We start from the raw sequence: 25,548 nt of genomic DNA on the forward strand, positions 1-25,548 counted from the left end.
TTTCATGTCGCAATTCATGCTGGAAGATGTAATTCGGTTAGTTGCAAGTATGCTGTACTCGCTTGTAACTGGATTACATCTCCCAGCCTACATCATGGCCCTGCCATGATGTATGATAGCTAACCTACATAATTTTTTCAAAGTATTCAAAATCTGTTGGCCTTCATATTGCATAGAAGCTGTAAAACTGGCCAATCATTGGGCAATCAAAATTGGATGTGTATGCACTCCACACGTATGAGACACGTTGGCTGGGGGGGTTTGCCACCCAATCTTATGAGCAACATTTCAGGTCTGAAGCCATTCAGATGCATTGTTAGCCTAAAGGCTACCAATGTGTTCTGTTGTTATGCGGGAGGTAGGCAGAAAACCAATGGAGCAGTGCAGGACTGATACTACACAAAGGGCAATGTGAGTGGAGAGAACAATCTCGGCCAGTTCTATCCGATAGGATGATCTTTGGCCAAGGAGTCGGGGACCGCTGTACACATGCTCAGCAGAGACGGTCGGTATCGGCTGCCTTGGCAGTTTTTCATATACCGTAGTTTTAGACACCCTGGTTGTCTAAAGATTTGCTTTGTCCGCAACCTCCCACAACATGAGATTAATAGCATCTAAAAACCACCCCTGAGTAAACTTGAAAGTCTTTGGAACCAGAGCCTCTTTCTGTCATACTTCTCCAACCCTGTGGACTCCCTTACCCGATTGAATCAGGGTAGTTAAATTCCTGAAGGGTGTCCGAACTGAAAGCCTACCCGTTCAGTCTGGCATTTATGGGAATATACCTCTTCCCACTGTATCAAAATACAACCTGCCACAAACATTACTGAACTGATGATGCCCAGTGCACACCAAAAACCTCTAGCAGATCTGCAAAACGCTAGAGGTTTTTGAAGCAGATTTCAGAGCGATTCTAGGCATGTTTTCTACACATGTCTAGCGTTTTTTGGAGCGTTTTTGTGTAGCAGATTACAAATATTGTTACAGTAAAGCTGTTACTAAACAGCTTCTGTAACAAAAACGCCTAGAAAACAACTCCGATTTAGCGTTTTTCAGAGCAGTTTTCCACTTTCCTATACTTTAACATTGAGGCAGAAACGCCTCAGAAATCTAAAAAATATGCTGCAGCCCCAGAGTTTGCGTTTGTGGAAAAAACGACCCGCTCTGGTGTGCACCATCCCATTCACTTTCATTAGTCAAGCAGTTTTCCCCCTGCAAGCGTTTTAAAAAATGCTCCAGAGCTGCTCTGTGGTGGAGTAGAGTCCTGTGGGAGAAAAGCACTTTACAGCTGCTGCTGGTTACTTTCCTTACTGCATGAAAATAAAAATTACAATCTAGCTTGAGCTGACAATCATCTGAAAAAAACTTGCTTTCAGCAGTCAATGATTAGTTAAAGGAAAACTTAAGTCAAATAAAAAAAATGACATTTACTCACCTGGGGCATCCCTCAGCACCCCGAAGCTGGATGGTGCCCTCGCAGCCCCGCTCCGATCGTCCTGTCCCCGCCGGCGGCTACTTCCGGTTCGGCGACAGCCGCCGACAGGCTGGGAACGCGGCTGATTTTCCGCGTTCCCAGCCGCTGCTATCACCCTCTATGCTGCTATAGCGTATATATAGACGCTATAGCAGCATAGAGGGTGATAGCAGCGGCTGGGAACGCGGAAAATCAGCCGCGTTCCCAGCCTGTCGGCGGCTGTCGCCGAACCGGAAGTAGCCGCCGGCGGGGACAGGACGATCGGAGCGGGGCTGCGAGGGCACCATCCAGCTTCGGGGTGCTGAGGGATGCCCCAGGTGAGTAAATGTCATTTTTTTTTTTTGACTTAAGTTTTCCTTTAAGCTCATTATTTTAATTCACTGAAATAACCTACAGCAATAACAGGTTTATCAAACCCATATTCTGAAAAGAGAAAAAGAATAAAAAAAAAAAATCACTGAAATATTTTTTAAATAAAAGAAGAAAAAAAGACATTTGATTATACAGACCAGATCCAATGCAGAGCCTCCCCCGAGGTATTCCATTATAATCCATAATTTTGTGTCCTACAAGAATAAGTGTATATTCAGTATCAAATGTAGTATGAAAAAGGATATGCTCCTATATGCATGTTAGTGTTCAGATTACATTTTTTTTAAAACAATGTTAATAGTGCAAATATAAAAAGGCATTTACATTGAAACAAGCATCACACTTTGCAGAGCACCAAATAGAGTGCTGTACAATGATATTGCATACTTTAGGAGAGAAGAATTTGGGGGCTGCCATATTTATTTCCTTTTAAACAATAACAGTTGCCTGGCAGTCCTGCTGATCTATTGGGCTGCAGTAGTGGTTGTCAATATTGTCAGAAACACCAGAACTTCTGCATGCATGTTCAGGGTCTATGGCTGAAAGTATTAGAGGCAGAAAATCAGCAGGATAGCCAGGCAACTGGATGTGCTACAATGTTATAAGTTACATGCATCACACTTATTACTGTGCTTAGAATCATCATCTAGGAGGTTTACATGTATCAAGATGCTTAACCAAATAAAGCAAATTATGGTCAACAGTATGAATGAGTTATAATCAATATGGGCCAGAGAGTCATTATTTACATGCGTTGCATTACCTTGTATAATAGGCATTGATGCAGCCTGACCAGTAGTCACCCCCGGTGTTTCCACCTGTCCCAGATTACATTAACTCTTTTTATAGCTCCATGGTGTATATACACTGACCTCTTGTAAGGAAGCTACTATCCATTCTTTTAACCAGCCTAGAAATGTTGGTGGCATGGGCACAAGCCGTCTGCACGCCACCTCCTGTCTTACCATGAAGAGTGTTCCAGACAAAAAAGGTCAAGATCTTTGTCTTGAATCACACCTAGGATGCAGAGTATTGGGTCACTATTCACGGGACATCCCATTTTATCATGTAGGAACTTGGTAACTTGTTGCCAACATGCTTTTACAACCAGGCAATCCCATACAAGATGGAAGAATGTGGGAGATGAAGCATTGTATTTGGGACAAGAGTCTGTGGTGTCTGGTTTATATTGAGGTAGGCTAGTAGGTGACAGGCAAGATTGATGAACAATATATATTTGTGTCATCATTTCTTGTTCCGATTTACAATCACATTGGTTTCAGAAACTGCTAGACTCTAATAAGAGGAACGCCATTCAATTTAATTGGACTCAGACAAAGATTTGTGGAGCACATGTGAAGTTCTTCTGAGGGATTCTGGACATAAGTTTTTACTGTAATCTTTCTGTGAACACTATCTAACTCTTATGCTATGATCTGCGCTTCTGTGAACTCTCAAATTTAATGCAATCTTTGAATATTCTGAAGTGCTGCAATACTTTGCATTTTTAGTATATCTAAGTGGCTGGCTTTGTATATTCCATGAATTATGCTACGTACACACATGCGACAACGATCGTTCGTTGAGAACGACGAACAAACTTTTAATTGATGAAAGAACGACCTAAGTAAAGTTAGTTTTAAAAGGTGTGTAACGATCTGATCGTTAGAACGAACGTTACATCACGTAAAGCAACTATTGCGCCTGCGCATAAAAATGAGAAGTTTTACAGAGAAATTGTGAAATGCGCATGTCAAGCCTAGTATGAACGACCGTTATCAACGATGTACTACTTTTGCAAACGATCGTCGTTGGTTAAAATCCGCCGAGACAGAACTTTCTTTTGTAGCGATTTGGCTCGTTCGTCGTTTGCCGTAATAGTCGGTGGTTCATTTTTTGTAACGATCGTTGTTGGTAAAGATCGGGGAATGATCGTTACAAACGACTATAGTCGCATGTGTGTACGCACCTTTAGTCTGCTCTCCACTGGCTCATATCTCTGGCTCCATGCTAATTTGGCACTAACACCTATAGACAATTAAGCTACTTCCTGCTTAATTACCTGACTTGTACTGTGATCTGCTACAGGCTGAGTGCTCAGTTCCTCACCTGCATCAGTCAGTCAATCTACAATCAGGTCTGCTAAGCATAGGCTATCAGGCTTACTATATAAATGCAGCTCTAAGTCGATTTAGACCTTGGTCGTTTTTGCACCGGTATTTCAAAGGACACCGGTTTCTAAGTACAAAGAGAACGACCGAATTAGACCAAAATTAAGCCAGAAGAGACCAGAAGGAACAGACACAAGACTTTAGCCATCTGAGTCACAGTTAGTGCAATAATGTTGTCTCTGCTCTTCATGATTAGCCTGCTTTCCCCTGCTATTCTCAAATCTGTACACTCACTGCATCCTCCTGCTGTCAGCAACACGCTCTACATTTCTTCCTCTCTTTTATCATCTCCACAGGTTGCCTCTCACGAAACTTTCTTATTCATACAACCTCGCTATACATTTCATGCGCCTTCTACCCATAAATCTAAATCCCACCCTATCCTCCGCTCTCTCTGCCTCCTACTTCTCCTTGCTGCAGGTGACATTTCACCAAACCCCGGACCCTCTCTGCCAGCTGCAACAACCTTATTAATATTCCTCTTCTCCCCCTCCTACCACACCTATCTCTGCTGCTCTCTGGAATGCCCGCTCAGTCTGCAGCAAACTTCCTTTCATCCATGACCTTTTCAACTCCAACGCCTTCACCTTCTTTGGGGTCACAGAAACATGGCTGACTCCTGACATGGTCTCACCTGCCGCCCTCTCTTATGGGGGATTCCACTTTAGTCACACGCCTAGAAGTGGGAATAAACATGGCGGTGGTGTGGGCATTCTTTTCTCTGATAGATGCTCCTTCAAGTCACTCACCCTCATTCCTTCTCTTTCTCTACCTTCCTTTGAAGTCCATGCAGTCAGTCTATACTCTCCCTCTAACCTCCAGATCGCAATAATCTACCGCCCTCCTGGCCCTGCTTCCTTCTTCCTAGATCACTTCTCTGCATGGCTCCTCCAGTTCCTGTCCTCCAATATTCCTACCATCATTATGGGTGACTAACATTCATGTTGACACCAACAATTCGGCCGCCACTAAACTTCTGTCACTTACTTCCTCCTACGGCCTGTCTCAGTGGTCCACTGCTCCAACTCACTCTAATGGTCATACACTTGACCTCATATTCACTCGTCTCTGTTCTATCACCGATTTCACTAATACTCCTCTCCCGTTCTCTGATCATAACTTACTAAACTTCTCTCTCTCCCTCTCTCTTCCTACCATGCTGCCTCAAGCATGCTCATATATACGCAGGAACTACCACAACATAGACATGCAATCTGTCTCTGATGCCTTGGCACTTCTCCTCACACAACCATCCACTGACCCTGACTCAGCAGCTGCACACTACCACAGCTCAATCACACAAGTCATGGATTCAATCGCACCCCTCACCAATGTCCGCCCACACCGTGTCAGTCGCCAACCCTGGCTGACCAAAGCTACTAAACAGCTAAAGGGGTGCTCTAGGGTAGCTGAACGCCGTTGGAGAAAAACTAATACTAATGAAGATTTCATCTCTTACAAAAAAAAAAAAAAAGTTGAACAAGATTAAAACCGCTCTTTCTTCTGCAAAACAATCATACTTTTCCTCCCTCATATCCTCCCACTTGCACAATCCAAAGCGCCTGTTCAGTACTTTCAACTCCCTTCTCCGTCCACCCCCTCCTCCTCCTTCTTCATGCTTATCAGCTGAAGAATTTGCAACATACTTTACAGATAAAATTGCAAAAATCCGTAGTGTGTTTTCCATGCAGACCTCAAACTCCATCTCCACTCCTCTTGTTGACTGTTCTCTTTCCAGTTTCTCTCCACTCTCCGAACATTCGCTCTCTTCTCTTATCTCCAAATCCCATCTAACCACCTGTTCTTTGGATCCTATCCCACCACATCTCATTCCACAGCTATCCACATCCCTCATCCCTGCCCTAACATCACTGTTTAACCTATCCCTCTCCACCGGAATTTTTCCATCCTCACTCAAGAATGCTGTTGTAACACCACTACTTAAAAAAAACCATCTCTTGACCCCACCAAACTTGCTAACTACCGCCCAGTGTCACTTCTCCCATTTGTATCTAAATTACTTGAACGCCACATTCATGCTGAACTAAGTCAGTATTTATCTGCAAATTCCTTGCTTGATCAGTTCCAGTCTGGCTTCCAGCCAAACCACTCCACAGAAACAGCCCTCGTCAAAGTAGCAAATGATTTCCTCACAGCTAAATCCAAAGGCTATTATTCCATACTCCTCCTTCTAGATCTGTCAACAGCATTCGACACTGTCAACCACACTCTGCTCCTACAGATCCTTTCATCTATAGGAATAAAGGACTTCGCTCTCTCCTGGATATCTTCCTACCTCTCTGGAAGGTCTTTCACGGTTTCATATTCAGATCAGGCCTCCTCTTCATATCCTCTGTCTGTAGGGGTACCTCAAGGCTCTGTACTCGGTCCCCTCCTCTTTTCCATCTACATGCACGGTCTTGGTAACTTAAATCAACTCATTTGGTTTTCAATACCACCTATATGCAGATGATACACAACTGTACCTCTCGGCCCCAGACCTTTACTCCCTCCTCACACAGGTTCCCGACTGCCTGTCCGCTATTTCCTCTTTCATTTCCTCTCGCTTCTTAAAACTTAATATGAATAAAACTGAACTAATAGTCTTTCCACCATCCCTGTCCACCCCTTTACCTGATATTACAATAAATGTTAACAACACGTCTCTAACTTCAGTCCCCAAAGCACGGTGCTTAGGGGGTTATATTTGATTCTTCTCTCTCATTTATTTCTCATATTAACGCCCTAACCAGCTCCTGTCATCTCCATCTCAAAAAACATAGCACGTATCCCACTTTTTCTCTCCCATGACACAACCAAAATGTTAGTACATGCTCTTATTAAATCTCGATTGGACTATTGCAATATATTGCTTGGTGGACTTCCAACTAACCGATTAGCACAGCTCAATTCTGTACTGAACTCTGCTGCTCGACTTATTCATCTCTCCTCTCTGTCAAGCTCTTTACTGGCTACCAATTAACGAGAGGGTTCAGTTCAAATTCTTAACCCTAACCTACAAAGCTCTCCACAATCTCTCTCCCCGTACATCTCCTCACTAGTATCTAGATACCAACCCAACCGCAATCTCAGATTTGCACACGAGCTTCTTTTATCCTCTTCTACAATTACCTCCTCACATTCACGTGTACAAGACTTCTCACGTGCCTCACCCCTCCTCTGGATTGCCCTTCCACAGCACATCTGCCACTCTCCCACCTTTGAAATCTTTAAACGCTCCCTCAAAATCCACCTTTTCCGACAAGCATATTCTCTAGCTTAGGCCATGCACCCACTAAATAACCTAATTACGCACTGCCTGTACATATACTGTATACTCCCCCCACCTCTTGTTTCCACCCCATTCCTTTAGATTGTAAGCTTGCAAGGGCAGGGCTCTCACCTTTTTGTGTCATGGAATGTTATTAATTTAATTGCTTGCACTCTGTTAGACATTTATACATTTTAGTCATCATGTTAAATTTGCAATTGTAATCAGCAGTGCTGTATTTTGTACCAGTGTTCATATTTGATGTATATCATTGTCTGTATCATTATGTATCCCTTGTTTTCTTACATTGTACAGCGCCACGGAATATGCTGGCGCTTTATGAATAAATAATAATAATGTAAAGCACTCCAATATGACATTAGAACAGGAACATAATTTTCAGATTGATTGTCACTACTTTCAACCACTAGGGTAAGACTCTGCTTGCTTTGGTGCAGTACAGCAAAGTCACAGGGGCATGAGGAAGGGGCGCAGACGATGGCTGTTCATCTTCATGAATCACACAGCAGGAAGGAGTGAGCTGCTCTAAAGCTACGGATAAACTTATAAATTTATGTCAGGAACAGGTATCGAGGCTTGATACCTTGGGTGGCAGTTCAGGGCAGATATTAGTGGTGCACCTTTAACTATGGGAGGAGGGAGTGTGAACAATGCACAGTGGAATGGCTTACAGCAGGGTGTGGTGAGTGGAAGAATAACATGGCAGAGGGCAAGTCAGACATCAGTAAAGAGCTGGCATGCTGACTCTTTAGGGGACATCGGTGGGGTCCTTTACACATGCTAAATTCTTATCCAAGACAGTCCATGATGGCCGCTTCAGCAAAGTTTAATCCAGGGTATGTACTGGACTTAAGTTTAGAGACTAAAAAAACATATTAGCTTGCCCTTTAGGACTCATGACGGAGCGATCGCATGAGCTTCCAGCTCTTTTACTGTGAAACCAGAAGTCTGGCACTCGTACAAAGAAAGAAAAAAATTAAATTTACATTTCAACTTGCACTGAAGCCTATAAGGGAAGGGGGTTATTATAGCTTTTTATACTGACCCCAACTGAGGGCTGCTAGGCACATTATCAATATGAAAATGTCATACTTGCCTATATCCCAACTGACCTGTCAGTTTGTCTTTATAGTGTGGATCTAAACGGGTGGCCAATAGTGATCTCTGTCCCTGAGGCACATATACCGTACTTTCCACAAACACTGCAACATGTAGTTTCAGCAGTCTCAGCTGCCAGTGGCCATAGTTCCACACTTTCCCCATAAAGCTTACATGCCTTCCTGAATAGTGTACTGGTTAAGGGCTCGGCCTCTGACACAGGAAACTAGGGTTCGAATCTCAGATCTTCCTGTTCAGTAAGCCAGCACCTAGGAGACCTTGGGCAAGACTCCCTAACATTGCTACTGCCTAAAGAGTGTGTCCTAGTGGCTGCAGCTCTGACGCTTTGAGCTGCTTTTCTCCTAAAAGCGCAATATAAATGTTCTGTGTCTTGTCTTGTCTATTTGTATTCCTGTTTCCCCCCCCCCCAAGGAACCAATTCATACAGTCCTCCCAACTGTTCAACAGCTCCCACCTTTCCTTTGATACAGAAGGCAGGGTTTGTCAGCTCCCACTCCACTGGCTTCAGAAATCCAGCTAATCAAGGTAAAAGTGTGCACAGGGCATTATGCATCTGTGCTAATACATCCACTCCAGATTCACATAAAATTCAAAACTGTTTTGGATTGTGAATCCCATTACAACTCTGGTCCACATGCCCAGGAACACCATAACCACATGCAATACCTAAATGTAGGAGACTCACTAATCAGATGATCCATCCTAGCAGTTCAAAATTGAGGAGAACCAGTTTTGGCCCATAATGTTCCTATTAAATATGAAACAGTCCATTCTACTCTGAAAATAGGCAAGGTATAGGAACGTTATTAAAGGGCAAATGCAACATAACAGATTATGTATAATGTGCTTTTAAATAGTGCCCTGACCAATAATTCAATATTATTGATCTAGTAGCTATTATTAGATATCACAAGAGCATCAGGGCTTAGTGTATGTCAGAATTTGGCTATGACCTAATCTGTAAGCTTTCTAATATGCCCTGTGATCCTTGCTTGAGATAGTCAACTCTCCTAGTAGAATTTCTACTGTAAAAAATATTGACAGAAAAGAAAGCGATTGGCTTTATCAGGTGATCAGTTTGCATTTTTTCTCACTTTACTTCCTGTAAAGACTACAGCAGGAAGCAGGATTAGGATAAGATTACAAAATTGTGACCAGCCAATTAGAGGAGTACAAAGCAGTCATGTGCTTATCCATAAATTCTCCAATAGAAATTATCCAAAGAGAATGGATTACATCCCACCTCCTTTACTCTCATATTTTCACCTCCTTCTAGCACTTCAGGGACAAGAACAGAGTTGCTCCTGTGTAGCAGAATGCGATCAGTTTTACCGGGTGATAAACACTAACAAATATTGGGTACTATATGCTGAATAAACACTTGATCATAAATACAATCACAAAGCCCATCCTTGAAACTACATTTTAGTTCAGGTCCCAGCAAACGCCTGACTAGCCATCTATGCAAAGCCCTCCTCTAGCAAAAGGCCTTAAATTTTACAGTTTGCTCCAAAGAAAAATAGGAGACCACTAGTCTATCTCTTCATACAGAGGACTGGGATGTGGCTTCACAAGTCATAAAGCCACCTCGCCTTACCCAAAAGAACGCTTAACCCAACTATATGTGGTATGCCAGGCATATCTTGTACCTGCTCAAATAGCCAAATACCAAGGGGAATGCTGTGCATCGTCTCAAGTGCCAGCTCTCTTCTTCATGGTTTTATCATCTTATTTGGCAAGTCACAAAATTCCTGCATTTGTAATGGGCTGTCCCACACCAAAATGACCCCTAATGATGTATCCTTGGGAACACCTTAATAACATACTTTTAAAACCAAAATGCTATTCTGAGCAAAGCAAGAAATTACCTGCAAATGGCTCTCAGGTTTAATTGAAAGGTACAGAGACAAAACTTCACAAAATGTGAATCAAATGGAGAGAGTGCAAGTAGTTAGCCCAATTCATATTCTCCGGGAAGAAATCAAACAACATTATAGTAGAGTCTAAATTATCCGGGACTCAACCAACCAGCACAAATCACTCACAGTAGTGAAGGCCAACTTCTTGGGCAGTTTACACAAAAGGAAAACGGAGCGCTCCGATGGTGCGTTACCACTTTTAATAAATTAACACGCTTAAAATCAATGCACTTACAATGTATGTGCAAGGAATGCACATTTGAGAGGCCAGCAGCGAGTCCCCTCTGCGTCCTGTGCCTGGCCAGGGCTAACAGGGTCCGTGCGGATGGTGGGCAGGTATGGAGGAGGACAAACGCCGACTCACGATCCTCTCGGCAAGCCGTCTGACGTCACTACGCGTTTCGGCGCTTAACCACGCCTTTAAGCGCCGAAACGCGTAGTGACGTCAGACGGCTTGCCGAGAGGATCGTGAGTCGGCGTTTGTCCTCCTCCATACCTGCCCACCATCCGCACGGACCCTGTTAGCCCTGGCCAGGCACAGGACGCAGAGGGGACTCGCTGCTGGCCTCTCAAATGTGCATTCCTTGCACATACATTGTAAGTGCATTGATTTTAAGCGTGTTAATTTATTAAAAGTGGTAACGCACCATCGGAGCGCTCCGTTTTCCTTTTGTGTTCCCTATTTTAGCATACTGGCACCACCCAGTTTACTGAGCAGCACCGAGGTGACAACCATTTAAAGGGCCATACCCATCTTAAGCCAGCGCCGGTACTAACACTTTGCAGCTTCTTGGGCAGTTTGTGGGCTCTACTGTGCCTAACCTCCCTGGCGGTATGACTTTTTCCTGATATTAAGGACTAAAATCGGTACAATTTTTTCATTATCTTTTAGACCCTAACATCAAAAAAAAAAAAAAAAAAAACCCCTGGAGAGCCTACAGCCAGGGGATGAGCAACAGATGAATTCCGAATAGGTTTTATTCGGAATTCATCCAAGGTAATTAGCACACCTGGGGGGGGGGGGGGGGGGGGGAGAGGGTTAAACTCACCCGGGAGCCTTCTGCTTTAATCCGTCCCACGCTGCATTCCATTTCACGGTCACGTGGCTACCGCACTTTCTCCTTTCGGGTTGAAGGAGTAAGTGCGGTAGTCATGTGACCGTGAACTGGAATGCGCCGTGGGACGGATTAAAGCAGAAGGCTCCTGGGTAAGTTTAACCCTCCCGCGCCCCCCCTTCCCCCGCTCAGGTGTGCTAATTACCTGGATGAATTCCGAACACCACCTATTTGGAATTCATCCGTTGCTCATCCCTGCCTACAGCAGCCCCTGCAATTACTCAACTCCCTTGGATCCAGTGCTGCAATTATCCCCCTGTCCTCCAGGTGGCGCTGTAACCATATAGTGAGATTGCCATCTGTCATCATGATGACAGACTGCGATCTCACCAGAGGGATCCAGAGCCTCTGAGGACCGGAAGGAGAATGGCTGCCGGCCCTGGATCCCAGTGAAGGTGAGTTACAGAGTCCGCTGCATGCTATGCTCTGCATTGACCTCCCCGCAGCTAACATTAAATCTCAACCAACGAGAAAGCACACCTTTCCGGCATCAGCCAATCCTTGTAGGTGCCGGTTAGCCGAGACGCAACTGTACTGGCAATTTTTTATGCTAGCAGAGTTTTCTACCATGCAGAACCTGCTGTTTGCTCACAGCAAACTGCTTACCAAGCTTACCTGCTTACCAACAGACCTGATTGTACAAAACAGCTCCTGATCTTCCAGCCTCCCAGGACTGGACTGTTTATTATGTCTCTCCTTCAAAATGGGAGAAAGTCCATAAAAAAAATGTTGAGCCCTGTTGGCTGGAAGAAGCAGACATCCACCAATTTAGTCATTTGGTACTTGCAGGCTCTGGATGATGGAAGACCTAGACAGGATTTGAATCTCGGCTCTTCCTAATAGTAGGCAAGGACCTGTTCAGTAAGGAGCCCTTGGGCAACACTCCCCAACACTGCAGGGTGGCCTACTGAACACGCCCCTAAAAGCTGCAGCTCTCAAGCGCTTTGAGTCTGACAGGAGAATAGAGCTATACAAATGTTGGAATTATTTTAACACCAACACAGACTCTTCTCTTGAAGGTATAGAGCAGCAACAGGGTAACTGTATTTAAAAATACACTCCTGCTTTAATTAGAACTCCAGCTTTACAGAAATCACATATGTAAACACAAACAAAATCATGCAGCCAGAAGCGTAGTGCTTTATTGAATTTTTATGGCACTAAAGGCGTTCATACAGTTATGCCACCGGTGAGCTGGGAGAAGGCTGAGCTGACTGACTGCTAACCCTTCTGCTGTTCAAATTCCTGGCAGGGTTAAATACTATTCCACCTCTGAGTTGTCACAACTTGGAGGAAGAAGTAATTTGGGGCCCGGCGATCAACAGAACCCTGAATTACCCTTACGCGCCCCACGCATTATATCATTACTGCTATAGCAGCACCCAGTGTCGGCACTGAGCGCCATAGCCATCTGCTTTGCACTATAGAGGTAATAAAACAAAAAAATGCTGCTGCATAAATTCAAATATTATTCAAAGTTTATCCTACACAAAGTTAGGTATTCACATAAAGTCACAAATATGATGTATGATTGTAATTCTGCCTGCAATACATTCACCTAAAGGGCTGGATTCCTGTCTGTATTCATAAGGACATATCACATGGGCCATTCCCTCTCCCGAGTCCAGCACAAACATGGCCACTAGCAATCAAAGCTTTATGTTGTTCCAAGATTAGTTACTGAGTGTCAGCAGTTTGAGCATGAGCAGCAACAGGGAAATTCTGTGCTAGATCTATAGCTTCAGGATCGAGCCATAAGGGTTCTATTACATTAGCTAACACATGCATGAACTCAATTTCATGCACGCGTTATGAGCTACGCCGTGCTGTTGGGAAGTTGCAGTTTGATGCTGATCAGCGGTGCTAGTTCTAATTTATCAGACGGAAATGTCGGCACTGGACGATTAAAAGCTCCCAGATGCGTTACGACGTAACACTCTAGAACGCTTTGTCTAATGTGAAAGGTACCATGAAAGGTAATAGACTTTCAAGTTACCCCTCTTACCACATCTTAGGAGCGATCCGTCAAAACGCATGGATCAGCTCCTAGTGTGAAAGAGCGCTAAGAGTGCGGGTCATATGGAATCAGAAGGCACGCTACAAAAATCCTGTAATCCTTAAACAGAAGAGGTTTACATTCTATCACTGACATCATAATGTACAGTAAACAGAATTTATATATTAATCACTTTGAAAGGTAACAAGGCACAGCTGGTGGGCTTTGCCCTTGAAAGAGTAGTCATTCTCTAACTCATGAATCATCTATTAGTTTCCAGAGAACTGAAGCAGTAAGAGGTTTGTTTGTTTTTTTGCCACAAATTCGATCAATACAACAAATAAATCAGCTTTTAGCGCTACAGATTTCCAGCAGATTCAAAAGTGATGGAATCTACCTGGGAAAATCGAGTGTATGGTTGCTTTAAGGTGGCCATACACTGGTCGATTTGCCATCAGATTCGACCAACAGATCAATCCCTCTCTGATGGAATCTGATCAGAGAGGGATTGTATGGCTGCCTTACTGCAAACAGCTTGTGAACCGATTTCAGCCTGAAACCGATCACAATCTGTGGTGGTGCTGCTGCCGCTCCCCCCCCCCCCCCCCCGCATACATTACCTGCTCTGCCGGCGTGACTTCCCAGGTCTCTGCTGTCTTCTTCTCCGCTCTGGTCTGGTCTCCGGCATGCTTCACTTCTTGCTGCCCGGCAGGAAGTTTAAACAGTAGAGCGCCCTCTACTGTTTAACCACTTGCCGACCGCACGCTTATACCGTGCGTCGGCAAAGTGGCAGCTGCAGGACCAGCGACGCAGTATTGCGTCGCCAGCTGCAGGCTGATTAATCAGGAAGCAGCCGCTCGCGCGAGCGGCTGCTTCCTGTCAATTCACGGCGGGGGGCTCCGTGAATAGCCTGCGGGCCGCCGATGGCGGCTCGCAGGCTAAATGTAAACACAAGCGGAAATAATCCGCTTTGTTTACATTGTACGGCGCTGCTGCGCAGCAGCGCCGTAAGGCAGATCGGCGATCCCCAGCCAATCAGCGGCCGGGGATCGCCGCCATGTGACAGGGGACAGCCTGTCACTGGCTGCACAGGACGGATAGCGTCCTGTGCAGCCCGGTTCACCAGGGGGGGCGGGGATTTCGGCGCGGAGGGGGGCTTTGAGGTGCCCCCCCCCCCGCAACACCCGGCAGGCAGGAGCGATCAGACCCCCCCAGCACATCATCCCCCTAGTGGGGAAAAAAGGGGGGCGATCTGGTCGCTCTGCCTGCACCCTGATCTGTGCTGGGGGCTGCAGAGCCCACCCAGCACAGATCAGCTAAAACAGCGCTGGTCCTTAAGGGGGGGTAAAGGGTGGGTCCTCAAGTGGTTAAACTTCCTGCTGGGCAGGAAGAAGTGAAGCATGCCAGAGACCAGACCAGAGCGGAGAAGACAGCAGAGACCAGGGGACTCGCGCCGGCCGGAACAGGTAATGTATACCCGCTGTATTGCGTTGGTCGTCAGGCATTCGAACGCCGCTATCGACGCACTCCCGACCCGCCGGCGATCAAGAAAAATCTTCCGCACGGACGGAACGACGGGAATCGATGGAAACGATCTATTTCGGACAGAAATCGATCGTTCTGTCAGCGTGTGCGCGGCGATTTCACAGCCGATTCGATCACTGTGATCGAATTGGCCGTATAATCGTGGGAAAATCGTTAGGTGTATGGGCCCCTTTACTGGTCTTTTTGACGCAGTTCAGAAGCCTGTTCTGCGCTTAATCTAGTGGCTGGTTTTAAAACTTACAGGCTTATCCACTCCTCTGATAGGAGTGTCTTTAAAACTTGAAAAGAGTTAATAAATATAAATTCATTTTATTAGCTATGAGTTACTGGCCTTCATAAGGGAAGGGAAACGCAATGCAGCAACACCCTTGAAAATGACAGGCCAAAGTGATGCCTCCACCCATGCCGTCACATTTCATAAATCACACCTTTGTCTATTTACTCCGTCACTAGCCCAACACTGAAGTCTCTCTTGTGTGTGTCTTATTGCAATAGTGGAAAAAGCTCTCTGCAGTTGTGCCTGAAAGACTGAGTACTGCCTGCTACTCACAGGAGCATTTTATCTCAGACAGACCAACTCACCGCAGCAGAACTAATTCAAGCAAAAACAATAATCCACATGACCACTTGGAGATTTCCCGTCTAACTCAGAAGCACAGATCATGTGTCGCATGTGGTTGACATGGTGGGCAGGTTGTACTACACCAGGAATTTACTGTTCAATTTATTCAATAGAAATTACTAGGATATTCAGATGGAAACCACTGTTTATTTGTGGAAGATTTGATTTACATTACGCCCTTTTGCAGGGCTGTGGAGTCGGAGTCGTGGAGTCGGGGCAATTTTGAGTGCCTGGAGTCTGAGTCGGGAGAAAATGCACCGACTCCGACTGAATTTAAACTGTAATTAAAATAGAAAATATGATAAAATGTTCTATTTCTCAGGTAATAGTCATCATAAATCATTTATACATACAGTAATAGCTGTGCTTAGTCCACAAAAATGAAATAAACCAATCAAAATTAGTTACTTGTGCTGCTTCAGTAAAGCAGTACCTGTATTTTTAAAGTCAGATATACACATCTGATTGTGACTGTATATATGATGTGTACACAGGAATCTCTTATATATGTTACGGCCAGAACCCGAAGTTTGGCCACTTCTAGTTCTGGCCGGCCACTTCGGGTTCTGGCCGGCCAATGCGCGAAGTGGCCGCTGCGCTGCGGCCAATGTTAGAAATGGAATGATTCCTCTGACATTAATGTATCTTCTGGCCGCAGCGCAGCGGCCAAACGTAGAACAACTTAGTTCATGTAATGCAATTCAGCCGGCGGCAATGTAACAATTCAAGGCTTTTTCTCTGCATCTCTCTCTCCTCCTCTGCCTCTCTCTCTCTCTCCTTCTCCCTCCCCCCCTCTCTCGCTCTCTCCTATGGGCAGCCGGGCGGGGACACGAGTGTCCCCCCGGAGTCGTTCGTCGCGGCAGGGGAATCCTGCCGTTCTTGCAGAGCGGGTGCTGGCAGAAGCGATGTCTGCAGCCTCCCCGCTCTGCTTACCTGGTGCGACGAACGACTCCCGGGGACACGCGTGTCCCCGCCTGCTGCCCATAAGAGGAGGAGAGAGAGGCAGAGAAAAAGCCGGCGGCTTGAATTGTTACATTGCCACCGGCTGAATTGCATTAAATGAACTAAGTTGTTCTACGTTTGGCCGTTGTGCTGCGGCCAGAAGATACATTAATGTCAGAGGAATCATTCCATTTCCAACATTGGCCGCAGCGCAGCGGCCACTTCGCGCATTGGCCGGCCGGAACCCGAAGTGGCCGGCCAGAACTAGAAGTGGCCAAACTTCGGGTTCTGGCCGTAACATATATACTAAACAACATCTATGCTGTAAGAATAAAGCCTGATGTGTAGCCGTGTCACTAATAGAGATGGTCAATAATTCTGCATTGATGCTGGTTTATGCAAATGTACGCACTCTCTTTGCTCATGAAATCAAATAATTTGATATGTTGTTAAAATTTGGTTTGGTGACTACGAATTAAATGGTACCTGAGAAGGATGAAAAGAAAAGTGTTATACATACCTGGTGCTTCCTCCAGCCCCCTTCAGGCTAATCAGTCCCTCGTTATCCTCTTCCACCACTGACTCCAACTCCTCAGGTTAGGATTCCACCGACTACTCTAATTTGCATATTACAATTTTGTTGATTGAAAGTATGTAACATGAAATGCCTCTCAACTGCCAATGCTTAAGAGGAAGCCCCAGGTATGTATAAAAAAAAAAAATGTTTTAAACTTTTCTTTTCATCCGTCTCAGGTACCCTTTAATTCATAGTCATCAAACCAAATTTTAACAACATGTCAAATTGTTTTATTTCATGAGCAAAGGAAGTGCATACATTTGCATAAACCAGCATCAGTGCAGAATTATTTCCATCTCATTGACCATCTCTATTAGTGACACGGCTACACATCAGGCTTTGTACTTACTGCATAGATGTTATTTCGTATATAGAAGAGATTCCTGTGTACACATCATATATACAGTCACAATCATATGTATATCTGACTTTAAAAATACGGGGACTGCTTTAAGTAGCACAAGCAACTATTTTTTGATTGGTTTATTTCATTTTTGTGGACTAAGCAGAGCTAATACTGTATATGTATATATATATATATATATATATATATATATATATATATATATATATATATATATATATATATATATATATATATATATATATATATATATGAGTTATGATGACTATTATCTGAGAAATAGAACATTTAATCATATTTTCTATTTTAATTACAGTATAAATTCATTAGGAGTTGGTGCATTTTTTCCCGACTCCAGGTACCCAAAAATTGCTCTGACTCCGACTCCATAGCCCTGGTGCGCTGCTTATTTATGTCCTGTTGCTAGTAATTATCACATTGAAATAAATTATTGACATTGACCCAATGGAAGTCTGGAGAGCCAAAAGAGGGAAGAAAGAAGTGGTGCTGGCGCTAGCAAACGCAAACCATACAAATTTGCTAAATTATTGGAGTTCCTGAAGCCACATACTACTGGAGTGTAAGTATGGCCACTGATGCAGGGGTTAGCCATGATGCTTACAGTGAATAAGGAGACGATTATTACTATTCTCTTTTCTTAACAGTACTGAAGACAGTTTTCCTGATGAAGAGACCCCAGGAGCTTCAAATGAAAATGTAGATATCAGTGACCCTTCAACACAGAGTACTAGCACAACATCTGTGCAGGAAGAAGAAGCCCAACATGCCCATGCACTCTCCAGACAGCCCATCCACACATATGTCACCACCAGTTACACGTACTGTGTCATACAGAAGTAGCTCCAGCTATCAGTACAGAAAATCAGGAAGAGGCATGAGTAGAGCAGAATATGAGATGAAAATGGTCACTTCCATAGAAAAAGCTGTCACACATATGGAAAAAAGAAATGAAGCTTTTGATCCACTGAATGAGCCCTGTACTCAATTCCTTTTGAGTCTAGTGCCATGTTTGCAAAAACTTCCTGAGGAGAAATTGTTGCTAGCTAAACGTGATAGGATTGAGGTTTTGACCAAATCTATGACACCAGACTCACCTATGCGAAACCAAAACAATGCAGATTATGGCCATAGTCATATGGGTCAACATAGTGAGCCATACAGGCACCCAGTACAGCAACCTTACCATAGTCAACCTGTCTATAACTCTCATCAGTTCTCAATGCAAAGTATGCCATCCTATCCTCATATGTCTGCACAGCAGTACTATCCACCCATCAAACCACCCATACCTCCAAGAACATCCAGCCTACAAGAACCCTCTCCTGACACACCAGTGTATACAGATCTAGTTGGTCAAGGTAGTGGCTACAACAGGCCACACCAAGAGTTCCCAGCCAGTGAGACACACAGTATCTCACCAGAATGGTTTGTGGACGATAATTAATGTGTCCTCCTTCCATTTAGGGTGCATTTTTGTTTGTATGTTATTGTTGACATTTTATGTTGAGAAGATTTTACTGTTATTTCTTATCTGACATTTACAAAATGACATTTTTTAACACGTCAGTGTAAAAAAATGGTTTTGCTCATACTCTGGGTACAACATATAGGCTGCATCAACAGTGTAGGTCATTGTTGAAGTCTGGGCCACAAATTGTCCTGCCCATATTGTACGCTCTTGAACACCCCAAAAAATGTCATTATTACATGTGTACCATTGTCATTTGTTGGTTGCAAATATAACAGTTCCTGCTGTTAACTGTTTTGATTTAGATTTTGATTTTTTTTGCATGAATGGCAACCTTAAAAAACAAACAAACAAACAAACAAAAAAAACCACTAAAACAAAAACATTTGTCCTCTCTTCTTTTTAGATAAGTTAAAGTATTGCAGGATAACGAATGTGCCTGTGACATTTTTAGAAATGTGGGTATAGTGGGAGCAAAGTGATAGTCTATAGCTGGTGGTAAGGAAGTAGGTGTTAAATATGGTGATATTTGACTAAAACAACAAATATGAGGTGCACTTGGCTATGAGGGAACATTAAATACCTTACACATGGTACTACAGAAACACATGCAAAAAAAAAAAAATGAAAACCAGCTGACTATAATCAAACAGGTGTATACACATATTTTGTAAGGCTGAACGCACAAAACAAGGTAAATTGAGTGACACTGAGCCATGACATCTCTGCTGACATTCATGGGATGCACCCAGTACTGTCAAGGCCTGGCCCTTCTACTCATCATTAAGACATCAACACACAAAAAAACAAGCAACTCATCATCCATGGCTATAGTCCTCTCCACAACCCACAAAGCATTGCAGGTAAGACTCCCCTTATATATGCTACACATTACACACATTTAATCTTTAATAATGTTAATGTGCATTATTTGGCGCAAGGGCTCTTTAAAATCTTCAAAAATGTAGCCGAAAAGCGAACCCCCCCCCCCCCCCCCCCCCCAGAAAAGCATACAAAATGCACACAAAACAAAAACAAAACAAAAAAACAACCTGCCCACCGAATAGCCGGGAATTGAAAAAAAATGCGTTAACCAGTTCGGCCTATCTGGACGAGTTTCCTCGTCCAGATAGGCACTGCTGCTGCCGCCGGCTGGTGCGCGCGACCGGGCGCGCCCCCGCTGCCCGCCGCTAGCCCCCCGATCAGTGAATGGAAATATAATTCCCATTCACCGATCTAACTTCCCCGCAGAAATACCGACGCTTTCTCTCCAGAGAGCGCGGTATTTCTGCCCCCAGGAAACTTCTCCCCAGCATTTTAGTTCCTGGATGCGAGTTCCTGGATGCGAGATCGTTCGCATCCAGGACTTTCACTGTGGCCATCTTGTGGCCAAATAGTAAACTGCACCAACATACATTTAAATGTAAAATAATATTTTTTTTTTAATTAAAAAATTAGCAGTTTCCCTCCCACACCAAAAATTACCCACATACACTCTTTTTATTAAAAAAAAAAAAAAAATACAATTAAAAAAAACAAAAACAACATAGTTACCCAAGGGTTCGAACTTTTTAAATATGCATGTCAAGAGAATATGTTATTATATTATTTAAAATTATAAGCTTATAAATAGTGATGGACGCAAATTGAAAAAATGCACCTTTATTTCTAAATGAAATATCGGCACCATAAATTGTGATAGGGACATCATTTAAACGGTGTAATAACCGGGACAGATGGGCAAATAAAATACATGAGTTTTAATTACGGTAGCGTATATTAATTTCAAACTATAATGGCCAAAAAATGAGAAATAATGAATTTTTTTCATTTCTTTCTTAATCTTCCTGTTAAAATAGATTTAGAAAAAAATAATTGTTAGCAAAATGTACTACCCAAAGAAAGCCTAATTAGTGGCGGAAAAACAAGATATAGATCAATTCATTGTGATAAGTAGCAATAAAGTTATAGGCGAATGAATGGGAGGTGAACGTTGCACGGATGCATGAGATTTTCGGACTGCGGTGCTGAACCGGTTAAAAACCGCAAACCGCGAACGCTAATGCAAACTGAAAGCAATATGAACAAGGCCTTTTTGCTGTCTCCAAAAGTTGGGAGGTATGATTTGTCACTGCTTTACAATACACTGGGCATCATCAAATAAGGAAATAAAAAAACAAAATAAAAAAAAAAAAAAAAAAGATTCTGTCTAAAATAAAGATGTCAGGAAAATAACTGGGCTGTTTTACACAAAAAAAACTTATTTTAATTATTACATCACAGCAATGCACTGTACACGCTTTACATAATATTTACACAAATGAAACTCTGAATAGTTAGCAATTAGTCTACCAGCCACCACAGCTAGCAATAGGCTGTGTGCTAAGATCAGAATCATTTATTTCGCCAAGTACAAATGGGGGTTGTACCTGGTTTTGGCTCATACAGGTTCTGGAAGGGGGGGGGGAGGGGGAGAGGATAATGGCCGAAAGTCAAGGGCCGAGGCTGCCATACTACGGCGCCACCAGCCGCACTTGGCAAGACATTGGCGGAGGGGGACAGAGGGAGGCGAACATTTTAAAATAACGTTTTGGAAACCATGTATTCAATAATCTCATACTGATAAAGCAAAACATGAAATCAAATCCTTTCTAATATTGTAACAGGTCTGACCCACAGATTCATGGACTACAAAAAAAAGATGCCTGACCTGTGGTATCTGACACCTAGAAATTAACATTAGACCCCTTTTATAAGGTGCTAGGTGGGGCCTCAATACGTCAGACTTGTTCTTCCCAGCATCCCACAGATGCTGAATCATACGGGAATTTGGAGATGATAAAGATTAGGCCACCTTCTTTATACCCCCTAGTTGACCAGGCGATTTTTTTTACATTTCAGCACTTTGCCACTTAAACAATTTATTGCTTGGCCATACAACTTGGCAGCCAAATTAATTTTACCTCCTTTACTTGCCACTAATGGAGCATTTTTTGGGTGGTCTCTGACTGCTGCTGCTATGTTTTATATTATTTTTATTAAAATTTTTAAAGTTTTTTTTTTTTTAATAAAAAAAAATCCTTTTTTTTTTTAAATTACCTCTCTCCCCCTCAACTTGGTCCTGACTGCAATCCTTATGGCCCATACTCACGAGGGACTTTTGTCGCCGCAACACGCGGCGCGCGCGTGTTGCGGCGACAGGTCGCCCGTGAGTATGGGCCGTCGCACGCGCGCGCACCCCGAACTGTCGCCCGTCGCTCATGTCGCCATGCGATTTAAACTTTCAATCGCATGGCGACAGTCGCCGCCGCACCTCCCCCGCAACTGTCGCTAGTCCGCGTGAGTACGCGGACTAGCGACAGCAACCTCCATTGTGGTAAATGGAGCTTCCGGCGGGGGGAGGAGGAACGTCGGCGACAGCTTCCGTCTCGCCGCTGGTCCCTCTTCCGCATGTGTACGCGGAGGGACCTGGCGAGGAGCTGTCGCCGGCCTGTTGCCCACACGCTCACGTGTGATGGCGACAGGCAACATTTGCAGCCCGTGAGTACGGGCCATTACACTACACTACCCTCTAAAAGGCATCATCCTATGAGGGATTACATTGTGAGCCACTCCTGGAGACAGTTAAGTGACGAGGGAGTCCCCTGTACAGTGCTGTGCTAGATCGCAGCACTGTACAAATGTAAATTAGGTTTTTTTCCCCCATTTTATTACAACCTGCCAGCTCCAATCGCTGTTGATGGACCCCCGCTCTGTTTATGAGCATGCATTTCCTGCTAATCCCGCCCACCGCACTTTGACACTAATCAGCGTTAGGTAGTCCCCCAGCAGCCACGCTCCCACTGCCCGTCAGTGTTAGGTGGTCGGTAGCTGGTTAAATAAATGACAGAAAAATAAAGAGGGGGTGAATGCTGCATTTCTTATGTGGGGGTAATTGCTGTATTTCATATGTAGGGTTATTGCTGCATCTCATATGTGGGGCAATTGCTGCATCTCATATGTAGCGCAATTGCTACATCTCATATGTGAGGTAATTGCTGCATTTGATATACAGTGGGGTGCGAAAGTTTGGGCAACCTTGTTAATTGTCATGATTTTCCTGTATAAATCGTTGGTTGTTACGATAAAAAAATGTCAGTTAAATACATCATATAGGAGACACAAACAATGATATTTGAGACGTGAAATTAAGTTTATTGGATTTACAGAAAGTGCGCAATAATTGTTTAAATAAAATTAAGCGGGTGCCTAAATTTGGGGACGGTTGTCATTTTATTGATTCCAAAACCTTTAGAACTAATTTTTGGAACTCAAATTGGCTCAGTAAGCTCAGTGACCTCTGACCTACATACACAGTTGAATCCAATTATGAGAAAGAGTATTTAAGGGGGTCAGTTCTAAGTTAACTTTTTTTGAAGAGTAGCAACATAGGGGTCTCAAATGACCTGAAGACAAAGATTGTTCACCATCATGGTCTAGGGGAAGCATACAGAAATTCGACTCAGAGAATTCAGCTGTCTGTTACCACAGTTAGGAACATATTGATGACATAGAAGTCCACAGGCTCAGTTCAAGCTAAGGCTCGAAGTGGCAGACCAAGAAATATCTCGGATAAGCAGAAGCGACGAATGGTGAGAACAGTCAGAGTCAACCCACAGACCAGCACCAAAGACCTACAAAATCATCTTGCTGCAGATGGAGTCTGTTATATCTTCGGCCGCTGTTGATTCTTCCACCGCAGGAAGAGATGTTGCCCAGTAGTGGGGTCTAAGCGTCCATGGGTCTTCACCGACAAACCCCGAAGGGAAGGCTGGACTTAGCTGCCTAGTGTGCACCAGGTCACTACTGGGATAATCTCAGCTGGTGGTTGAAAGAACAGCGACACCTCAGTGTAGAGTATCCAGTAAGCGTAATCCGGGTCCGGGCAAAGGTCAGGGCAGGCAGCAGACAGACGTAGTCGAGAGGCAGGCGTGAGGTTGAGGCAGGCAGCAGGCAGGCGTTTAGTCGGAATACAGGCGTAAGGTCGAGGCAGGCGGCAGGCAGACGTAAACCAGTTGCAGGCAGGGTCAAGGCAGGCGGCAGACAGACGTGGTCAAGTATCAGGCAAAGGATCAAACCAGGGGCAGAAGATCAAGAGTAGTCAGGCAATCCAGGTCACAACGGCAGATCAAACAAGTAAAAGGCTGGCCGGAGCTCAAGGGCTAGACAGGCGAACCACACACTAGCTGTCAGAACGAACAGCACCGACTGCTGGGAGAGCAGGCCTTTTATAGGGGCAGGGCTGCACTTTGGCGCGTAATCCTGGCCGCTGCGTATGCGTACAAACGTCCGCCAAAACCCCGCGCATGCGTACGCGAGGTCTGACGCCATTCCGTACAAACGTACGCACGCCCCCGGCAGCCGTCGCTAAACCGCGGCCGGCAACGCGCGCGCGCACAGACACCAGAGGACGCCAGTGCAACGCGGAAGTAACACGCGGAGGACGCCGAGGACGGAGCAGAGCCACGTGAGTATGACACTGCCCCCCCCCCCCCCCTACGGGCAGTCTCCGAATGCCTTCAGGACAAGGCTTTTCTGGATGCTGTCTATGAAACGTATTGACTAATATAGGTGCGTGAACGTTCCGTGCTGGGTCCCAAGAGTTTTCCTCCGGACCAAAACCTTTCCACTTAATAAGATACTGAACCGATCTTCCCCGTCTCCTGCAATCCAAAATCCTCTCCACCTCGAATTCCTCCCCACCATCAACCAAGACCGACTGAGGCTGACCGACCGACCTTCCAGGAAATTTGTCCGGAACTACTGCCTTAAAACAAGAAACATGAAAAACAGGATGGATCTTCATTGAATCCGGCAATGCAACTTTAAAAGCAACCTCATTAATCTTTTTAATAATAGGGAAAGGACCAACATACTTAGGTCCCAGTTTCTTCGAAGGACATCGTATCTTCAGATTAGTTGTGGATAACCAGACTTGATCACCCACCTTGAAGTCAGGACTTTCCTTTCTCCTCTTATCAGCCTGTGTCTTCATTCTTGCCTGAGCTTGCTGAATATTTTCCTGGAGTAATTTAAAATTTTCAACAAGCCATTCCATCCTTGCCTGAACCTCCGGAACCTGAGAATGCACTTTAACATCTGGGAATACTGTAGGATGGAAACCATAGTTTGCTAGAAATGGTGACTGTCCTGTAGAAGAGTGGATGTTGTTATTATAAACAAATTCTGCAACAGGAAGTAAAGAGGACCAGTCATCTTGTGTTACTGAAGAAAAGCAACGAAGGTATTGTTCTAAAGTCTGGTTCGTTCTTTCCGTTTGACCATTAGATTGTGGGTGATATCCTGATGTCAATGAAGAACGGATCTCCAGTTTCTTGCATAACTCTTGCCAAAATTTGGAAGTGAACTGCACCCCTCTATCAGTGACAACGTCAGAAGGAAGTCCATGAAGCCTCACGACCTCTCTGATGAAGACCTCAGCTGTAATGGCCGCAGTTGGAATGGATTTTAATGGTATAAAGTGAGCCATCTTGGTGAGACGGTCCACGATC

The 25,548-nt window shown here is 44.3% G+C and overlaps 1 protein-coding gene across 1 annotated transcript in view; it reads right to left on the bottom strand.

Annotated features, from left to right (window-relative positions):
- STK24 (serine/threonine kinase 24) overlaps window positions 1–25,548 on the bottom strand; it is a 103,266-nt gene that overhangs the window by 22,672 nt on the left and 55,046 nt on the right. The window contains exon 3 of the mRNA XM_068267957.1: window positions 1,984–2,040. Within this exon, the coding sequence (XP_068124058.1) occupies window positions 1,984–2,040 (57 nt within the window). The remainder of the gene's footprint in view (window positions 1–1,983; window positions 2,041–25,548) is intronic.

The sequence above is a fragment of the Hyperolius riggenbachi genome, chromosome 2 (genome assembly GCF_040937935.1).
Source record: "Hyperolius riggenbachi isolate aHypRig1 chromosome 2, aHypRig1.pri, whole genome shotgun sequence".
Taxonomy (NCBI): Eukaryota; Metazoa; Chordata; class Amphibia; order Anura; family Hyperoliidae; genus Hyperolius; species Hyperolius riggenbachi.